Source organism: Pelophylax lessonae, assembly GCF_965119305.1.
Source record: "Pelophylax lessonae genome assembly, chromosome: 8".
Taxonomy (NCBI): Eukaryota; Metazoa; Chordata; class Amphibia; order Anura; family Ranidae; genus Pelophylax; species Pelophylax lessonae.
The window spans coordinates 209,839,737-209,862,460 of NC_138775.1; the positions used below are offsets into that span (position 1 = coordinate 209,839,737).

The 22,724-nt window shown below is 41.6% G+C and overlaps 1 protein-coding gene across 1 annotated transcript in view; it reads left to right on the top strand.

The window, feature by feature from the left end:
• VAMP4 (vesicle associated membrane protein 4) overlaps nucleotides 1-22,724 on the top strand; it is a 78,733-nt gene that overhangs the window by 30,966 nt on the left and 25,043 nt on the right. Inside the window, exon 3 of the mRNA XM_082266580.1 lies at nucleotides 4,721-4,771. Within this exon, the coding sequence (XP_082122706.1) occupies nucleotides 4,721-4,771 (51 nt within the window). The remainder of the gene's footprint in view (nucleotides 1-4,720; nucleotides 4,772-22,724) is intronic.

Genomic DNA, 22,724 nt, shown 5'->3' on the forward strand with positions numbered 1-22,724 from the left:
TACCCAAAAAGTAACACTTAGTGTCAGATTTGTCCACCACATTGTCGCAGTCCCGATGAGTCGCTGATTGCCGCCATTACTTATAAAAACAATAAAAAGTCCATAAATCTATCCCATAGTTTGTAGATGCTATAACTTTTTCGCAAACCAATTAATATACTATTATTGGGATTTTTTTACCAAAAAAATGTAGCAGAATACAAATTGACCTAAACTGATAATGAAATTAGATTTTTTACATGTTTTTATTGGATGTGTTTTATAGCAGAAAGTAAAATATATATATATATATTTTTTTTTTTTCAAAATTCTCAGTCTTTTTGTTTATAGCGCAAATAATAAAAATTTCAGAGGTGATAAAATTACCACCAAAAGAAAGCTCTATTTGTGGGGAAAAAAAGGACATTAATTTTATTTGGGTACAGCGTGGTACGACCGCGCAATTGTCAGTTAAAGTAACACAGTGCCGTATTGCAAAAAAAAATGGCCTGGTCAGGAAGGGGGGTAAAACCTTTCGGGGCTGAAGTGGTTAAATTCTATGTATGTCTCTTCACGATGGTCTGTTGTGCTTCCGTTGTGGTGTTAAAAATCTTGCTGGCTGGATTTTTTGTCAGTTAAAAAACGTTAAAATGCGCACCTCCCCATTGAAATGCATTGAAAAAGCAGCAAGAACGCATCAATAATGCACCTTTTTACATTTTTTCTATGAGGTTTTTGAGTCACATGAACAACACACCATAAGCAAAGTTAAATTGCATGCATTTTCGGTGCCATTATCTGCGCCTTTTTCTTTATCGGAAAAATGTCAAACAACATCTTCGGTTCGATATTTTTTTTTTTTTGGATTGATAAATTGTATGAGGGCTTTTAAAAAACAAACAAACAAAAAAAGTGACGTGGGTAACAAGAGGCAATGGGAGGGGATCCTCTTGTGTCCAGCCCCCCTTGTCTTTATAAGGCGAATTCTTTCCAGCCTTATTCGTTTGGTGAGGCTGCTGTTGGCGGTTGTGGTGTTGGAATGCGTCTTTTTGGCTACACTGGAACCTGGGATAAGCTTTTTCCTTTTTTGGTACCTGTTTGATCCAGATTTTGCCTTTTGGATCCCTGGTGTTTGTTGTATATCTGGGATAGTTTTTGGATGTTAGTCCTCATGGTTGTTTCACTTTATTGCTTTCGGGTTGAACACTTTTTGGTTACTTTTATCTGAGTGATGGTGGTTATCCACCAGCCCACCTCCGTTTGGTTTTAAGAAGCATTAACATGTTTGTGAACATCTACTTCCCTGTTGTGATCATGGTCTTGCAAGGTGATCTGTATTCAAGCTTATCAAAACCAGAAACGTGGATCCTGAATAAGCCCTTGATTTGGGCGAAACGCGTTGAGCCAGATCCATATGTATTAATCTACGCATTTATTTTTGCACGGGATGGTCTTGATACATGTCTGACATGCTGTCAAAAAGGTTTTGAAAATGTGTGTTTTTTAAGGATTTTTTGTATTATTAAATTGTATGATGCTTTTAGAATTTAGTGTATCTGTGGAGCATTTTGTTTTTTGTCGGGCACTTAAAAATCCCCTTTTCCCCCATAATCTCTTCCCTGTGATGAGATGTGGGACCCTTTGTCTAATGTACCTATTTATATGGGGATAGTGCCAAAGTATTTATGATTACAGAGTCCTCTCCTACCTAAAAACGTAACTTTTGGTGCATCTATAAAAATTGGTGATATGTCGCCTCCTCACCACCTGTCAAATGCCTCTGAAAAGCCATCTGCCACTAGTGTACACTTAGCCTGAAAGTGAACTTTTCCTACCAACAGTAAAAACAGTGGTGTACAGTGCATGGAAAAATTTTTAAAGGCACGGTGAAAAATGTCAGGCATCTTTAAATGCAAAAAGGACTTTTTTGTTGTTAAACCAGAATTTATGGACACTATATAATCATTTGTGGATTAGGACTATTATTGTATAATGACATTTATTCCTGTCACTGTATGTTTTGCATACGATATAATATTTTTAGGTAAACGTATAGTAATGGCAACAGTGCAATTCCTATATGTGTGTACAGTTATACTTATTCCGACAATACCGAGATGAAAACACCATGAACGGAAAACAGTTCATTCTTTCCTCAGGGGTGTGTACATTAGTAGAACAGACCACTTATATTGTAAGAAAATTGAACTTTTACACATTAGCCAATACAAGTTAAAGCGGAGTTCCACCCAAAAGTGGAACTTCCGCTTTAGGTGGTCCTACCCCTCTGACATGCCACATTTGGCATGTCATTTTTTGGGGGGGGGAGCGGGTACCTAGTTTTGACAGGTACCCGCTCCCACTTCTGCTCGGAGCGCCGCGGCGCCCTGAGCGGATGTTCTCCTCTCCCCCTCCCTCCCTGCAATCTTCTGGGACACGTCAGAGGTCCCAGAAGATTGCCGGCCAATCACGGCGCGCAGCGCGACTCGCGCATGCGCAGTGGGTACCCGGCTGTGAAGCCGCAAACTGTCACTGCCGGGTGCCCACAGCAGTGATGCCGGCGCCGAGGGAGAGGATCGAGGCTTCGGGCGGCCGCATCGCTGGACAGTTGAGTGCAATGGCTGGAACTCCGCTTTAAGACAGTCAGTGATATCCATCTGATTGCCAGGGAAGCTAAGAATAGCACAATGATGTATCATGCCCCTTGGGGAATCCAACAGATCTTGCTCGGGTGCACGCTAGAAGAGGGAAGCAGCATTATGGTTTAGTATGCAACCCACTATTTGCAAACAATGGGGAAGTCAGCACACCCTCTCTCATGGATTGGAGGGATGGATGTCCTGTTGGACTCCCCAAGGGGCATGATACATCATTGCGCTATTATTTGCTTCCCTGGCAATGGGATGGATATCACTGACTGTCTTAAGTTGTTTTAAAAAACCCATTTGCTGACAACATTAGTGGGTTTTTTTTTTTTTTTTTTAGATTTTAATTTTAATAATTTTCTATCCAAAATATACACAACGTATCAAAAAAAACTCAAATTACTATACAATATGCAATAATATCATTCCCTCCATACCCCTATTCTGTCCACCCACCCTCGCCCTTTCTTCTAACTCTCATTCCTAATGGTGTGCCAATTTTCCTACCTCTCCTTAACTCGGTCTATCCCCTAATCCACAAAAGAAAAATGCGATGCTTAGCACCTGGCTCCTGCGCTCAGAATCTGGTTCTCAGAGATGCCTCTTTCTCGGGACTCTCACTTGGCATTCATAATGGCTAAACCTTGCTGCCCTCTACGACCAGGGTGGTTGACAAAACACTGTTGGCATAAACACAAGAAAAAGGGCGCACCAGCCTAGCGCATTATCCTCAGTAGGCTTTTATTAACAAATCATTAAAATGTCTACTCACAAACAAGCGATGTAAACCAGCATGTCAACTCCGACGAACAATGTCCATAATGTTGGAGTCCAACATCCTATCTAGGGCTGACACGTTTCAAGGCTCTGAGGAAGAGGCATTGCCTCGAAACGCATCAGCCCTTGATAGGATATTGGACTCCAACATTATGGACATTGTTCGTCGGAATTGACATGCTGGTTTACATTGCTTGTTTGTGAGTAGACATTTTAATGATTTATTAATAAAAGCCTACTGAGGATAATGCGCTAGGCTGGTGCGCCCTTTTTTATGGCGTTTATGCCAACAGTATCCCCTAATCCACCCATGCTTTTATATATTTATTATTATTATTTTTTTTTCTTAAGTCTGCCTACTTTCTCCATTTATTTGAGAAACACTCAAACCTGTTCCTCGTCTCTACTGCCCAAATACTCCATATAATAGGGTGAGGCTTTCTACTGCTAACCATTTTTTTGGTATTGCCCCTTTTGCTGCGTTTATTAAGTTTGGCACAAGTGTGTTTTTACTGCTTATATGGTTTATTTGTTTTGTGGAATAAACGTGACCTTGGGTCATCAAAGATATACACTCCTGTAATTTCCCTGGTATATTGTTGTACCTCCTGCCAATAGACGTGAATCTTGGGGCAGTCCCACCAGATATGATGCATCATGCCCCGCACATTGCAGCCCCTCCAGTATAATTCGGATTTCTCTGGATGGAATTTATGTGCTTTTACCGGCGTTGTATACCGTCTCGATATACTTTTGTAATTCATTTCAGTGGTGTTCACATCTATTGCAAGACACAACATTAGTGGTCTGTTCTACTAATGTACACACCCCTGAGGAAAGCATGAAATTCTGAAATGCGTTGGGTGTTTTCCATTCATGCTGTGACAGTGTTTTCAGTGTGGTATTGTCGGAATATGTAGAACTGTACACATGTTGGCATTACTTTGCACCAGCCACAATCTGTTTTTAATTCTTTTTGCTAATAAAATTTCTACTTGAGATTTTTAAATATTCTTTGGTAAATGTATCATTTATTATGGATTGATACTATGTTGTAGGCCTCCAAAGTCCCGCTAGGGGGGTTATCTGCTTCTCTCGTTTCCATGAATTTAGAGTATTGGCCTAATTATCCTGTCGACTATATACTCTTATTTCAAACTATCTAAATATTAGCCAAAAAAGAAATCCAGATTATTATTATTATTATTATAATTTTTATGTGTTTGCGTGCAGTTTCTTCGCACTGCAATGCATTTGCTGTGGTCGTTAGGACATGCAGTCACATGATATGTCACTGACTCAATATTCTTTCTTGCCAGGAGGGGACCTTCTGCACCTAAGTTTGGACCAAGGAATGACAAGATCAGACAGTAAGTCTGCGGGTGACAGCTGGAAAGTGAAGTATACAAGTCCCAGTGCTGTGGAGTTATATTTAACCTTGTTCTGAGACTGTGTTTACAACTTTGTGTTTCTCTAGAGTATAGAGTGTGTATCTTCTACATCTTATGGCATATTTATTGCACCTTTCTCTGTTATGATTTACAGGGAAGAAGAAGATTGCATTAAGTAATATAGGACGCCGTACAATTCTACTGATAGCATATGAAAAAAAAACATGCAGATTTCAGTGCAAATATTAACGGGCAAAATTTCAAAGTATTGGTACAGTGGATATAAAAAGTCCACTGCTGTTAAAATGTCAGGTTTCTTTGATGTAAAAAAAATTAGACAAAGATAAATTATTTCAGAACTTTTTCCACCTTTTAATGTGACCTATAAACTACAACTCTACTCAGTTGAACAACAAATTGAAATCTTTTAGATGGAGGGAAGTAAAAATAAAAAACTAAAATAATTTGGTTGCATAAGTGTGCACACCCTTGAACTAATACTTTTGTTGAAGCACCTTCTGATTTTATTACAGCACTCAGTCTTTTTGGGTTTGAGTCTATCAGCATGGCACGTCTTGACTTAGCAATATTTGTCCACTCTTCTTTGCAAAAACACTCCCATATCTGTCAGATTGGGAGGGCATCTCCTGCGCACAGCCCTGTTCAGATCACCCCACAGGTTTTCAATCAGATTTAGGTCTGGGCTCTGGCTGGGCCATTCCAAAACTTTAATCTTCATCTGGTGAAGCCATTCTTTTGTTGATTTGGATGTATGCTTTGGGTCGTTGTCATGCGACAACTAAATTCCTCTTCATGTTCAGCTTTCTAGCAGAAGTCTGAAGGATTTGTGCCAATATTGACTGGTATTTGGAACTGTTCATAATTCCCTCTACCTTGACTAAGCCTCCTGTTCCAGCTGAAGAAAAACAGCCGCAAAGCATGATGCTGCTACCACCATGCTTCACTGTGGTTATGGCGTTCTTTTGGTGATCTGCGGTGTTGTTTTTGCGCAAAACATATCTTTTGGAATTATGGCCAAAAAGTTCAACATTGTTTTCATCAGACCACAACACATTTTCCTACATGCTTTTGGGAGATTTCAGATGTGTTTTTGCAAAATGTAGCCAGGCTTGGATGTTTTTCTTCATAAGAAAAGGCTTCCGTCTTGCAACTCTACCCCATAGCCCAGACATATGAAGAGTACGGGAGATTGTTGTCACATGTACCTCACAGCCAGTACTGCCTAACTGCCACATATTCCTGCAGCTCCTTTAATGTTACGGTAGGCCTCTTGGCAGCCTCCCTGACCAGTTTTCTTCTCGTCTTTTCATCAATTTTGGAGGGACGTCCAGTTCTTGGTAATGTCACTGTTGTGACATATTTTCTCCACTTGATGATGGCTGTCTTTACTGTGTTCCATGGTATATTTAATGCCTTGGAAATTCTTTTGTACCTTTTTTCCTGACTGATACCTTTTAACAATGAGATCCCTCTGATGCTTTGGAAGCTCTCTGTGGACCATTGCTTTTGCTGTAGGATGTGATTAAGAAAATGTCAGGAAAGACCTACTAGAACAGCTGAACTTTATTTGGGGTTAATCAGAGGCACTTTAAATGATGGCATGACTCCTATTTAACATGAGTTTGGATGTGATTACATAATTCTGAACAAAGCTACATTCCCCTGTTATAAGAGGGTGTGCACACGTATGCAACCACATTTATTTTATTTTTTTTATTTTTACTTCCCTCCTAAAAGATTTCAGTTTGTTTTTCAATTGAGTTGTACAATTTATAGGTCACGTTAAAGGTGGAAAAAGTTCTGAAATTCTTTATCTCATTTATTTACATCACAGAAACCTGACGCTTTACCAGGGGTATGTAGATTTTTTATATCCACTGTATGTAATGTGTCATACTGAAGATATTTAGAACTTATCCCTGATCTATAATAAAAGTTTGCACACCATGTTAGAAAAAGACTTGCTGTTTTAAATATTGGTAGGTGAGTCATTACGTATGCTGAAAAGCTCACGTTACCCCTGAGACATACTGATTTGCCATTAGACAGGCTGGAGTATTTTAGGTGATCCAAACAAACTCCTGCGCTTAGACGTGGTTCTCAATTGTTGCAGGCACTTATTTCTACACTCCAATCCTGGCTTGCACAGATATACCACACTTTGCTGCCCTCTCAAGACTGGGTAGTCTGGACAAACTGCAACCATAGAAAAGAGGGCGCAGCAGCCTAGTGCATTATCCTCAAAAATACGTAGTGAGTGATATACTTACAAACCAGCATAAGTACAAGCTTGTCAGAGAAATCTTCCAAACTCAAACCTCTGGTATGTCACATCACGCAAGGGGACAACCTGGGTCCAAAAGGCTAATGCGTTTTGAGGGACTTGCCCTGTTCCTCTGAGCCAGACGACCTATACCTTCACCTTTTGTAACATGTTACATCAATATTTAGGGTGTAACGTGTTACAAATCCACTGTCCCCCGCCCCCCCCCCCCATTCCCTGATGTCACATGCGGCAGGGGGATCTTCTCCCCCCGCTCTCTGTCAGAATCTGCAGAAAATGTGGCAATGCGGGGCTCTGCCCAGCTGACTGCGTCACTCATTCACAGAGTTCTTTGAATTGAAAACTACAAGATTTGGGTGCCTTTCGCGGCTATTGGCTTGTAGTTCTCAATGAACTATCATGGCACTGTTGTGCTGTGTTAGTTCATTGAGGTTTCCTGTTAATGTGTAACTGCTTGGCTGTACGATGTATAGCCAGACAACTTACACACAGAGCCTGCAAGACCCCTGCATTGCACCCACGATCTGCTGATTGTCAGTACAATGCTTTCCAGGCTCCCAACAAAAAAATTATTAAAGCGGAGTTCCACCCTCAGAATAATTTTTTCAACAAAAATAGCCCATTAATGTTGCTTGACAAAACCGCTATTTGCATATTTATGAGCTGAACATTGTATTTGTTTAGTGAAAATCTTACTTTTAAAACTGCTGCCTGTGCGTTGTCATCTTTACTAAGGGCATCTGAAGCTGCAGTGTAAGACTTAGTGACCTTCCTGCTTGCTGTTCATTCTGGCTACCCAGAATGCAGCAGGAAATCCCGCACATGGGCAGTACTATGCTTTAGGCATAGTACAGGTTGCTATAATAACGTCGGCTCAGGAGGAAGTTGCCGCCCTCTATATCCCTTCCCCACCTCCAGGAAGACACAAGAGAGAGAGAGAGAGAGAGAGAGATTCAGATAGAAACACACTGTCAGCTATTTCACATTTCACCAATAATAATGCCCCCATCACAGGTCTGCTTTCACAATGCTGCCATCACATTTCCCCCATCACAGTGCTGCTATGATATTGCACACCATTTCTGCCATCCCATTGCTACCCCCTTGACAGTGCTGCCTCTATCAGTGTACATTCCATCTATTACAATACTGCACACATCACATTGTGACATACACCCACCGATCCACATTGCTTGCTGCAAAAATCAAAGCGCCGATCGATCACTCCGCTATTGGGGACAAAAAGTGTTTCCCTTTATTAAAGATGGCGCCGGACGTGCTTTACTCTGCCTCTCATGCGTCATTTCAAACGCGATATGAGGAGAGGCCGGCCTCCACGTCATTGCCCATTGCCTTCTGGGAGCGATTACAAACAGCTCCCATGAGGCATTGCGAAACAGGAAGTGACGACGGTGGCCACGGCCGAGGAGGGGGGAGGAAGGAGGAAGTGAACATTACAATGAACTAAAAATAAGGTAAGAAACTCCAAAAAAAAAAAATGCTCAATTGTTCTTTAGAATGGACAGCCCAAACTAAATCTTTAAAGTTGTGAAACAGGGTGGAACTCCACTTTAAATGCACTTTTTTTTTTTTACCTGTAAAAATATGTGCATTTATTTTAGTTTTTTTTTTAAAAAGGTTTACTTGAACTTTAGGTGCCGGAGGTTTGAGGCCGGAAGTTTTTTCTGACAAGCTTGTACTTATGTTGGTTTGTGAGTATATCTCTTATTACTTTTTTATAGTAATAAAGGGTTTTTGATAGTGATCGACCGATATAGTTTTTTTCCGCTGATACCTGATACCGATATTTTGGTCATCGGGTATTGGTATCGCCCGATATTTGCCGATATTTTTGGACATTAAAAAAATTATTATTTTTTTCTAAAAGACCCCAAACCCCTCCTCTGCACTTAAGCTTTTAAAACGCCACTACCCGGAAGTGACATCATGACATCACTTCCGGGTATGCGGCGGCGCCGAATTCAAAGAAATGGAGACCCGGGTCAGACGGCGGCGGTGAAGGTAGGATTCCCTGGTATCCTGGTGGGATGGCAGACCCGGGCGAGCCGCTCCTTGGAATGACAGCTGAGCAGCTTCTCAGCCACATCAGTTGTCATTACTAGCTGCAGGCATCACCCTGGTACAAGCACTTTCCCTGAAATATCGGCAATATCGGTTAATAAAAAGCCGATTCCGATATATCGGGGAAAGTCCATATTGAAATATTGGCTTTGCCGATAATCGGTCGATCTCTAGTTTTTGAAGATAATGCACTAGGCTTGTGTGCCCTCTGTTCTAAGAAGCACTAAAAATAAAAATTCCCAATGGGACTTTGAAGGCAGAACGAGGGTACAGAATGAGGGTATAGAGGTGCATTTATTTAACATATAAAAAGTCAAATTTAGAAAACATAATGATAAAAACTATTAGCTGTTTAGTACATATACAGGTGTACCATGAGATCAGTCAGAGGAGCCATATAAGTAAAGGGATGTGAGTATCCAGCCCCAAACTAGGTTCACACTGACACATCTGATCCAACATGTTTCAGAGCTTTAAATTCCTTCTTCAAGGGAAAACTGGGAACACAGTACTTATGGTACTGATACAATTAGGTCAGACAACTGCACTTTTGCTCCAAAGTGAATGCCTCACTGTAAAACATATAGATAGTATGGCTCCATAAAGGAAGGCCATATGTGTAAAAACTAGACAGTACTGGAAATTTAGCAGAGCAAGGATATGCTCAAAGGTTCTGCTACGTTGTGCACCCACAAGGATCAACGGAGGTTGGAGCCCATCCAGTGCTCCATTGTGAACCGTTCACAGCCATATCCAGAGTGAGGCCTTTACAAGGAAAGAGGTCTGTTGGGGGTGTCCTGGTGGGGGCTCTTTCCTTGTGGGCCATACTATCTATATGTTTTACAGTGAGGCATTCACTTTGGAGCAAAAGTGCAGTTGTCTAACCTAATTGTATCAGTACCATAAGTACTGATACCGTGTTCCCAGTTTTCTCTTGAAGAAGGAATTTAAAGTTCCGAAACATGTTGAATTAGATGTGTCAGTGTGAACCTAGTTTGTGGTTGGATACTCGCATCCCTTTACTTTATATGGCTCCTCTGACTGATCTCATGGTACACCTGTATATGTACTAAAAGGTCAATAGTTTTTAATTTTATGTCTTGTAAATTTGACATTTTATATGTGAAATAAATGCAAATATTTTAAAATACTTTTATACTCTCATTCTACCTTTAAAGTCCCATTGGGGGTTTTTCTTTTTCGTGCTTCATATTGATAGGGATGTGGCAGATAGTTTTTCGGAGAAACACAACATTGAGCTCTTTATTCTATTTTTCTGTTTATATCTATGGTTGGCGTATTTTGGGGTCTGTGTATAAAAGGGCGCAGATGACGTACAGGTACCAGGAATTATCACCTGTAAATTGTCGGATTGCTCACCCTCAACCCCATGATCATAGGTAATCAGATCATTTAGGCTGTTCTTGAGCAGTGGGCATCACTTGTAAAGTCTGTCTATTAAAAAAGAATAGCACACACATGCAAAAGAAAAGGCTATCAAATATTGAGACAATCCATAAATAAAAATGGGGATCTGGTCCTACCATATGGCCATATCGTGCTCAAGCCCACCACTACGTCAAAGTACCCCATTATCAGTGGGTCCTACACTATCCATAAAAAAGGACGAATCCAGCCTCTCTAACCCTTGGAGATAACACTCCTTGCTGGGAGAGATGTGCGACTGCACTACAAGCGACTACTCCTATATCTACTTGATAGTGGACACTTGATAGAGTACAGGTGTGTGTGGGGGGTGGGGTGCTCAACCGCAGAAGTCTGGTCAGACCGAATACATAATAAACAAGCAAAAAATTGGGGGAGCAAACCCTGAACATGTATATCTAAAGCCGGTGCAGCTATGAACCAAGCGACATGCATATTAAAAAAGAATAGCGCACACATGCAAAAGAAAAGGCTATCAAATATGGAGACAATCCAAAAAAATAATAATGGGGATTTGGTCCCACCATATGGCCATATAGTGCTCAAGCCCACCACTGCGTCAAAGTACCCCATTAATAGTGGGTACTACACTATCCATAAAAAAGGATGAATCCAGCCTCTCTAACCCTTGGAGATAACACTCCTTGCTGGGAGAGATGTGCGACTGCACTACAAGCGACTCCTCCTATATCTACTTGATAGTGGATACTTGATAGAGTACAGGTGTGTGTGGGGGGTGGGGTGCTCAACCTCAGAAGTCTGGTCAGACGGAATAAAAAAGGCTGGATACATCCTTTTTTATGGATAGTGTAGGACTCACTGATAATGGGGTACTTTGACGTAGTGGTGGGCTTGAGCACGATATGGCCATATGGTGGGACTAAATCCCCATTTTTATTTATGGATTGTCTCTATATTTGATAGCCTTTTCTTTTGCATGTGTGCGCTATTCTTTTTTAATATACATGTCGCTTGGTTCAAAGTCTGTCTCTGACTTGGTTGTTTTTGAAGTGCTTCCATCCTGCCTAACACACACAGTATTGCCTTTATTTTTTGTGTTTTTTGTTTCAATGGTTTCTTATGGGGTATTGCATTTCTCACTTCAGCTGTGTAAACAGGAACAGAGGAGGAGATGATGATGATATTATGAAAATATGCTCTATTCTCTGTGTTTTTGCATGCAGCTAGAATTAAGTTTTAAGGGGATTCCCATAACTGTGGAAAGTGAGCCCCCAGCTGCATCTGTACAATACAGCAGAGGTGCCCACCATTTCAGGCTGGCCGTAAAAACTGATTTCTGGAACAAAAAAGTAAATGCCATTTGCCATGAAAAAATAAATTACCGGTAATGATGGATGTCCCATAACTGGCTGTTTCTGCTGCATTTTGTAAGCTCTTTTTGTACCAAAATTCTCATCAGTACTTGATCGGACTTGATGAATATTGTTCAATCAATGATCAATGATTGTTTACAATCATTTCCTTTTTAACATTCGATTTTCGGATAAATGGGCTTTTCCAAACAAAAACCACAAACACTGTTAGAAATTGTTAATTTGAGGAAAAATTTACACCCTGCTCCTTTCCTGTCAGTGTGGTCAAAAACGAACATTGGTTTTACCCCAATGACCATTAGAAAATTGAATTTATGTTAAAAGAAACATTTTCTAAAGAAATTCTACTAGTCTATGGCCAGCTTTACTTTCATTGAGCTGGGACACGTCTGAACTTCCAGTACAGAATCTTACTACACTGATCATAGCAAGTTGCTCGCTCGGCACCTCTTCCATTCACAAAATGTCTTGCATTTTTTTTACAGAATGCAGTGCGTTCTGTAAATGGAGGAGGAGAGATTGTGACCATCATCTGCGCCGCCCTCATTCACAGAACACCTTGTGTGCTGCTATGTACAGCGAGTGACACGCCTTGGTCAGTGTAGTAGAGCTGGGACTGTAAGATTATGCGCATGGAAGTTTATCGGATACAGTGTTGTCCGGGATGAATGAAAGTAAGGGTTTTACTAAACACTGCAGCAGCCAGTAATAAGACACCGATCATTACAGGTAATTTACTTTTACATGGCAAATGGCAAAAACACTTTTTCTCTCCTAGTTTAGGTTTAACATTACATAGCACGGCAGAGACATAGGAGACAAGCCTTTGCCCATTGTGTGTATGCGCTCCTAGCATGTTGCCACCCACATAAGTCATTGTATGGTGGAGAAGAGGGTTGGCTTTAATGCCCACATGCCACATACACTATAGTTCACATGAACTTTAATGGCATCCCAGTCTTAGTCCGTAGGGTTCAATATTGAATTGGCCCAACCTCTGCAGATATAACCGCTTCAACTCTTCTGGGATGGCTGTCCACAAGGTTAAGGAGTGTGTCTATGGGAATGTTTGACCATTCTTCCAGAAGCGCATTTGTGAGGTCAGGCACTGATGTGGATGAGAAAGGCCTGGCTTGCAGTCTCCGCTCAAATTCAAAGGTGTTCCACCCCAATCTCGCTCATCCATGTCTTTATGGACCTTGCTTTGTGCACTGGTGCACAGTCATGTTGGAACAGGAAGGGCCATCCCCAAACTGTTCCCACAAATACAAAGCAAGGTCCATAAAGACATGGATGAGCAAGTTTGGGGTGGAGGAACTTGACTGAGTTCTAACCTCAACCCCAATAGAACACCTTTGGGATAAATTAGAGCGGAGACTTCAAGCCAGGCTTTCTCATCCAATATCAGTGCCTGACTTCACAAATGCGCTTCTGGAAGAATGGTCAAACATTCCCATAGACACATTCCTAAACCTTGTGGACAGCCTTCCCAGAAGAGTTGAAGCTGTTATATCTGCAAAGGTTGGGCCAACTCAATATTGAACCCTACGGGCTAAGACTGGGATGCCATTAAAGTTCATGTGGGTGTAAAGGCAGGCGTCCCAATACTTTTGACAATATAGTGTATATTGTCCATGGGTAGAGAGATTTCTGTGCTGAGAGCATGATCCCAGCACAGTGACCAAGCTGTCAAAGACTGCTCCCAATGTGGTAGTAATGATTGGGTATTGGTGGAACCGACTTCTGATCATGTGACCATGATGACAGCCAGAGAGAGTGATGTCACCAGCACACCAAGATCTCCAAAATGGGTCCAGAGCTTTAATGAGTGATCACATTGTTACAGCAGAAAGCAACATTTCAGAGCCACACAGGAACCCTTCATCAGGCATGGAGATGGACAATCACAGTGGTCACATGATCAGACAGACCTTCCTGCCCCTTGGACATAATTGCTCAGTTAAAGACCCACTGGTGTTGGGCGTGAAGGGGTTACTGTTAGTAAAAACCATGGGGCCCAAAGCTGCATAGGTCTGATTTAGGGAAAAACACTTTTACAATAGCACCATATAGCACAAATGGTGTCATGTATTGGTCTGCATCTCATTCTTTGCCCATTTGAGCTTGGTAAACATAACTGGTTCTAACATGAGTCTAACAAATTTTTTGTCTACAAAAATGTTAATAGACTTCTTTACACTGCATTTTCACTACTAACTTGCTCTCATTAACCTGCAATGTATGGTTAGGTCTTCGACAAAATTCATATTTATTTCACGATTCACTGCATCAGACATAGATCGTAACAACAAATGTTATTAGGCTAGTTTCTCTTCAGTTCAAATCATTTAGTTGTCGGCTCCATCTATTGGACCTATTGTGGTATTTTCCTGATTCAATCTTTTCTGAATGAAGAATTACATTCAACCTGGAGAGACAATTGCCTGAAAAACATTTGTTTTGCCCTCATCAGCATCACCCCTATGATTTGCTAAAATATCTCTGTGTCAGTTACACAGAGATATATAGTCAACTTTTATAGGGCTATATAATTACTATCCCTAAAAAGCAGTGCTTGGGTCACATTTTACAACAAAGAAGTGTTCTAACTGCTTTGATTATTGTTGTATTATTGTAACTGTTTATTGCTGTTGTGCTACATTCCTAGAAAGCAATTACATGCTTTACCAGGCTCATGATAATTATATATTCCCTCTGTAAAGTTTCAGCTTCCTCTGTAATTCTGTGCCTCCCCGTGAGCTAGTGCTGGAATACAATCATTTATTTACATTTTGAAAAAGGAATTTCTAGTGTTAGTTACTCAAATGAAGTTACTATAGAAATGGAAACTTTCACTCATTGTATCCTGTTTTGGTTTTCATAGTAAAACTATTAGTACAGCCTTAGGTGGCCGGTTACAGATCAATAAAGAGAGATGGGGAAAAATGTTTGAAATATGCAACAAATATATTGCTGTCACATGTAGCCTCCCCACAAACAATCAATGTGTTGTTGCTTTAAATACAATTGTGATTAACTTCTGTCTGCAAATGAGTTCAGTTTAACCACTTAGCGCGGAGTTCCACTGGCTTTTGTGTTTATTAAAAGTCTGCAGCTTCAAAAAGTGTATCTAAGAACAAAGAAAAGGGTGCACCAGCCTAGCGCATTATCCTCAGTGGGCTTTTATTGGAAAAATAAAAATGAACTACTCACAAACGTGATAAAATCCAGCATATCAATTCCATAGAACAACATCCTTGTTACAAGTCCATGTCTCGTGAAGACAAAGGGCTAACGTGTTTCGAGGCCATGCCTCTTCCTCAGAGCCTCTGTTATCGCATGTTTGTGAGTAGTTCATTTTTATTTTTCCTATAAAAGCCCACTGAGGATAATGCGCTAGGCTTGTGCGCCCTTTTCTTTGTTCTTATTTGCAGTGTTTTGTCGACCACCCCGGTCGTAGAGGGCAGCAAAGCTTAGCCATAGTGGAGGCCAAGTGTGAGTTCCAAGATTGAGGCAGCCTGAGAACCTGGTTCTGAGAGCAGGAGCAGGGTGCTCAGCATCGCAATTTTCTTTTTGGAGTATATACAAAAAGTGTATCTGCTAACTTGTAATAAACACATACTGACCTATCCCACGGTCCAGCGATGCGGCCGGGGGAGCCTCGGTTCTCTCCGTCTTCTCCCCACGGCGCCTGCATCTCTAGTGTGGGCACCCGGCTGTGACAGCTTGCGGCTTCACAGCCCGGTACCTGTTGTGACTGGCCAGGCAATCTTCTGATTGCAGGGAGGGAGTGGGAGAGGAGAACTTCCACCCGAGCTGCCTAGGAGGTCCGAGCGGAAGTGGGATCAGGTACCTGTCAAAACTAGGTGCACGCCCCCCCCCCCCCCCAAAAAAAATAAAAAATGACATGCCAAATGTGGCATGTCAGGGGTCGGGACCACTTTTGAGTGGAACTGCGCTTTAAAGTGGGTGTAGACCCCATTCATGAAATTTGACCTGGGCACATATATCTGTAATGTTTTACTTATCTCTCACCAAAGCCCTAAGTCCTGTTCTTTTTGCTGTTCTGTTCCTCTGTTATCCGCATGATCACTTCTGACAAGTTCTCCAAAACAGGAGATAAAAGCAGCTGGACATTTTATGCCGGGGTGGGTGCATAGAGATAGATTAGCACAGAGCTTGTCTATTCACAGCACAGCTCTGCATGTTTCCTCCTTCTTCTGCCTATGTGGAAGGGGGGGGGGGTGCATTTCCTCCAATCAGCTGTCACACAGTGTTTGCCAAGACTCCACACCCAGTGCTGGAACAGGAAGAAAAAACACTATGTTCACTTTCTAAACAGTGTAGAAAGCTGAAGACAGCAGATATTTAAAAAAAAAAAAAAGAAAAACTTATGTAGGGAGATTTGTTTCAGGTAAGTGTATAATCTGAGGCTGTTCACTTCACTGGGATATATGTATGTGAGGGTTTACATCCACTTTAAAGATTCAACCTCTTTTTGGCACTTGTTGCTTACAAGTTGAAATCAGTATTTTTTGCTAGCAAGTTACTTAGAACCCCCCAACATTTTTATATATACAGTGGGGATCGAAAGTTTGGGCACACCAGGTAAAAAAATTGTATTAATGTTCATAAAGAAGCCAAGGAAAGATGGAAAAATCTCCAAAAGGCATCAAATTACAGATTAGATATTCTTATAATATGTCAACAAAAGTTATATTTTATTTCCATCATTTACACTTTCAAAATAACAGAAAACAAAAAAATGGCATCTGCAAAAGTTTGGGCACCCTGCAGAGTTAATATCTTGTACTGCCGCCATTGGCAAGTATCACAGCTTGTAAATGCTTTTTATAGCCAGCCAAGAGTCTTTCAATTCTTGTTTGAGGTATCTTTGCCCATTCTTCCTTACAAAAGTCTTCCAGTTCTTTGAGATTTCTGGGCTGTCTGTCACGCACTGCTCTTTTAAGGTCTATCCATAGATTTTCAATTATGTTGAGGTCAGGAGATTGTGAAGGCCATGGCAAAACCTTCAGTTTACGCCTCTTGATGTAATTCCCTGTGGATTTCGAGGTGTGTTTAGGATCATTATCCATTTGTAGAAGCCACCCTCTCTTTAACTTCAGCTTTTTCACAGATGACATCAAGTTACCATCCAAAATTTGCTGACATTTTATTGAATCTATTTTTCCTTCTACTTGTGAGATGTTCCCTGTGCCACTGGCTGCAATACAACCCCAAAGCATGATTGGTCCACCCCCATGCTTAACAGTTGGACAGAGGTTCCTTTCAATAAATTCTGTGCCCCTTCTTCTCCAAACGTACCTGTGCTCATTCTGGCCAAAAAGTTAAATTCGGTCCACAGAACTTGTTTCCAAAATGCATCAGGCTTGTCTATATGTTCATTTGCAAAGTTCAAACGCTGATTTTTGTGGTGAGGACGTAGAAGAGGTTTTCTTCTGATGACTCTTCCATGAAGACCATATTTGTACAAGTATCTCTTTATAGTGGAATTGTGTACCACAACTCCAGTGTCTGCCAGATCTTTCTGGAGGGATCGTGCAGTCAAACGTGGGTTTTGAATTGTTTTTCTCACAATCCTGCGAGCTGTCCTGTCTGATATTTTTCTTGGTCTTCCAGATCTTGCTTTAACTTCCACTGTTCCTGATGACTGACATTTCTTAATTACATTCCGAACAGAGGATATTGACATCTGAAAACGCTTTGCTATCTTCTTATAGCCTTCTCCAGCTTTGTGAGCGTCAACCTTTTTCAGTTTCAGTTTTCTAGACAACTGCTTAGAAGATCCCATGGTGCTGATTGTTGGGGCAAGGTCAGATGAGTCTGGGCATTTAAAACCTTTGAGAGTGGCATCACCTGGTCTTCCCAGACGATGATTGAGAACAATCCATGACACTGGCAGGTCTCAGCCTTGCAAAGGGGGCAGTGCATGCTAAAAATTCTGCAGGGTGCCCAAACTTTTGCAGACGCCATTTTTTTGTTTTCTGTAATTTTGAAAGTGTCAATGAGGGAAATAAAATCTAACTTTTGTTGACATATAAGAATGTCTAATCTGTAATTTAATGCCTTTTGGAGATTTTTCCATCTTTCCTTGGCTTCTTTATGCACATTATTTTTAGCAGAGACCCTAGAGAATAAAATGGCGGGTGTTGCAATATTTTATGTGACACTGTATTTGCCCAGCGGTCTTTTAACACAGTTTTTCGGCAAAAATTATACTTTAATGAATTAAAAAAAAAAAAAAAAAGGTAAAGTTAATTAAATTTTCTTGTATAATGTAAAAGTTGATGTTACGCCGAGAATTGTGAGAGAATCGTGAACTTTATTCTACGCAAAAAAATCGTGATTTTTTTATTTTATCGAGAATGGTACAGTTCTGTTTTATAATATCAAATTTCAATTTGTTTTAAACCTCTTATGGGATTTTTTTCAGCAACCAAACCTAAGAACATGTAAACACTTTTTAAAAAATACAAAATAGTTTCCTTAAGGCCCCGTTCACACTGGGGCGATCCGACTTCCCGGGGCGACCACCGAGGTCGCGGTGCGGGCAGCGCGCCGTGACCTCGAAGCGGCCGGCACGGACTTCATAACATTGAAGTCTATGACGGTCGCTCCGGGTCGCCCCAAAGAAGCTCCGGACCCTTTTTCTAAGTCGGAGCGACTTGTGTCGCTCCTATTAGAACGGGTCCGCAGCTTCTCTATGGAAGGCGACCTACGGCGACCTGTGAGGCGACCAGGTCGCCTCACAGGTCGCCCCAGTGTGAACGGGGACTTATTGATTACACATAAAACTCACCACTTCAATTAGTGGCATCTTTTAAAAACAAGTTTTGTATATTTACACAGAAGATAGAGGATCAGTGTTACAAAGATATGCTTGACAGATGGTGGAACGACCAGTTGTTGTCTGCTAACTGGGATGACACCTCCACAGTGCACTTCAACTGGAGTTATCCAACACATTTTGAACATACATTAAAACATGTTCTTAATCAGGGAAGTACCACAATCATACAAAGCTGTAATTCTACCTGTGATCCTCACAAATGTTCACTTAAGAGCCCATCACGTGATAGGGAGGGAGAGTAATAAAGAACCCAAATGCAATGAAGCCAGATGGAGGCAAGGATCCAATCATTCACTTGTATAAGGGCATGAATCCCCTGGGGACAAATATCTCACCAGTGATCATCCCACGGGCAGACCAGTCATTTAATAATATAAACTCAAAAGTCCTGGTTTGACATGAACTCCCCTCATACATATAAACAGAGCCAATGATCCCTAATCCCCCACAAGGAGGGGACCCCCTGATTCTTGTCACCAGCCATAATTCTCTGCTAGTACAGTTATCCAAAAGATCTCTCCTAGGTCATGCCTGTACTCCTAATCACAAGTCCTATTCAGTTGCTATGGACCAGGGGTCTCCAAACTGTGCCTGGGGGCCAGATGCAGCCCTTTGCTTGCCTTTATCTGGCCCTTGGGGCACTTTTCATCCCACTGATATGAGACATTATTCTGCCCTCTGACACCAAAAATGCGACATATTTCCTGCCACTGTATTTTAACAATGGGGCACCATTTTTCCCCACTGACACCAACAATAGGGCACTATTCCTCCCCATAATACCAAAGATGAGGCACGGTTTACTCCCACTGATGCGAGAAATAGATGGAAACAGTCCAGCCCCCCTAAAGTCTGATGGACAGTAAACTGGCCCTTTTGTTTAGAAAGTTTGGAGGACCCTGCTATAGACAGGCTCTGTCCTCCTCAACGATCTTTGTTCATTCCACATCTTTTTTCTTCCACAATAATAAAGTGCTCAATCCAAAATCGCACATAGTCTATTCAGCACTTTCCTTCTTGGTTAGTACAGTACATACCAGATCTGGCAGGTAATAGGTAAAGACTGAGTCCAACATTCACCTCCTGTGTTTCCTGCACATTGAGCTAGTAAGCTGTCCATGCCTCACTCTGAATTCTGCACCTCTCCTGTGTCTCTTCCAACAGCTCTGTACCAGAGGGTCTCTCCCATGTCAACTGCCTTAAGCAGCTGCCTTTAGGGCCCTAGTCACTCCTGAGTGCTTTGTAGCTCAAAGCTCCAAAATGCTCAGAATTCAAAATGCCATATGTTTCAATGGTGGCTGTTCACATATGAGCGCTCAGGCACCTGTAGCTTGATACCGGACACTCCAAAAGCTACATTGGCTACTTTTGAAGCAGAATTGGGCATTTTTGGCCCCATAGCCTTGAATGGGAGTCCCTGAAAATATGTGAATCTAGCATTTTTGCAGATGCTTTTTAGCCTGTAGGAACTGATCTCCTCCTCCTAGTGCTTTCTATTGGTTAAAGCAAAAACACCTGAAGCTTGAATGCAAACATAAATCACTTTAAAGCATTTAACAGATCAAACAGTCCCAGCACAGTGAAAAGCCTGAGTTAATTGGTAATACTAATAAAGTGGCCGCGGAAGGGTTAAAGAAAATGTAAACCCAACATTTCATATTCCTGATTTGTGCCTGCTGTCCCATGTACTTGTATGAAAAAGTATCCTGTTCTCTTTGTATTGCTTCCTTTGTGTCAAATCCCTGGTGTTCCTGCCAGTTCCTCTGCTTTCAGATTAAAAACTGACCCCACTAGGCAAGAGAGCACATCGTGGTCAGTTTTCTGCCGTGCTGTAAGCTAATCCAATGATCAAGCTTGTGGTAACACGCCCTGCTGCACAGCCATTCACTGGGAAGATCAGTGTGCTACTGTTTCTCTTCTCCCAGCTCTTACTATGCAGCTGAGAACAGAGGGAGCATGATCACTTATGAAAAAAAAAAAAAAAAAGGTCTTTATAATGTTGTGCCTTTCATTTCTATGTTAAATTGAATGGCTTATTTTACAAGGTGAGAGATTACACATACGAGTCCATTTCATTCTTTCCCATATAAGCAAAAACATTTAAGGAGAATTGTGCAAAATTGTTTATTTAGGTTTCTAAATCAAATTAGACTTTTCACATAATTCTTCATTATTTTTATTGCCTAAACGGTATGCCGAAGCCGAATCAACCTTGTATACCATTCTCTGGAATGGAATATTACTGAGTCTATTGGCTTCCCCTTAAACTCTCTTCACTGCTAAAGCATGAAATGGATCCATAAGTTCAACCTGCTTATTGCCATTGGTATATGGTTGTATCCTGATCCCTTAATTGCCACTTTGTCAGTATTGCCAATATACTCAAAGCAGGTTTACCGCGCTGTGACTGTGTGATTTGTTTTCGCTGAAATTTGTATTCAGGTTATTACTGACCTGTTTTGTCTTAAAGCTGTAGTACGGATACCCATACCTCCTTCAACACTAATGCACCCTCTACACTCCCATTGAATATTACGTGCATTGCCTGGGCGGGTCGACAACGTACATTTTTCAACCAGTTGGTTGTTTTTCGGTACTCTCCCACAGATCTTGGTCCGTGGACGCTTTGTCTTTATTTCTCTGTGTTTTTTTTTTTTCTTCTCTCTCTCTCTCTCTCTCTCCCTTTCTTTTTTCCTTCTTTCTTCTGTAATTCTATCCCTTTTTTCTCCACGCCATGGATGACCTACGGTTGGTTTCTCGAAATGCAAGAGGCTTAAATACCCCTGAAAAACATCGCCTTTTGCTTTACGACCTGCACCGCTTGGACACCCATGTGGCCTTTATAAAGGAAACCCACCTTCGCAGAGTCCAAGTCGAGAGGAGTCTCCATCCTAGTATCCAGTCATTTGCCGTGGGCACTTCGTGAGGTTCTCCTAGATCCGGAGGGGCGTTACACATTTGTTAAGGGCATGATCGGAGACGTGTTAGTTACTCTGGCCTCGATTTATGCACCAAACAATGGTGAAGACATGTTCCTCTCAGGTGTGCTGGAGGCCCTTTCCGATTTTTCGGAGGGCCAACTATTGCTGGGGGGGATCTTAATGTTCCTCTGGTGCCGACCGTTGATTCCTCTACGGGCTGTTCATCGGTCCCTCCCAGGGCTAATAAACAAATCGCTCAAGCCCTTTATCGGGCCCAACTTATCGACGTTTGGCGGCTGCAGCACTCAGGTGAGATGGATTATACGTTTTTTTTTCCCCTCCTCATGGGTCCTATTCTAGGATCAACCTTTTTCTGGTCCCTCATGCCCAGTTGCATGCTGTCCGCACATCATCTATTGGTTCTATTACTTGGTCAGACCATGCACCAGTTCTGATGACCTATGCTTTATCGGAGGCCCAAGCCTCTAAATCGATGTTCTGGAAGCTTAATGAAAGCCTGCTCCAGAACTCTATTGTCCTGGCAGAGGTCCAGCGGGAATTACGTACTTACTTTGAATTGAACAACCTCTCGGACTGTAATCCAGGGGTTCTTTGGGAAGCTCATAAGCCGGTGATCCGGAGCATTCTTATTAAACACGGCGCTAGATTAAAATGTGAACGCTCAGCCCAACTATCGTCTCTGTTGGACACTTTGCAGAGATTGGAAGCCAGACACAAACATGCTCCCACACCTGCAGTGCTGGAAGAATTGCACATTACTCGCAAGTCTATTTTAGACCTGCAATTATTTAAAGTGAAAGCTTCTCTTCAGCGCTGCCGGCGAATTTCTTTTGAGTCGGGAGATAAATGTGGAAAAACACTTGCTAGGGCAGTGCGGGATCTTCGGGGGTCTAGTTATATACCACATATTATGTCTTCTATGGGACGTAAATCAACTTTACCCAAACAGATT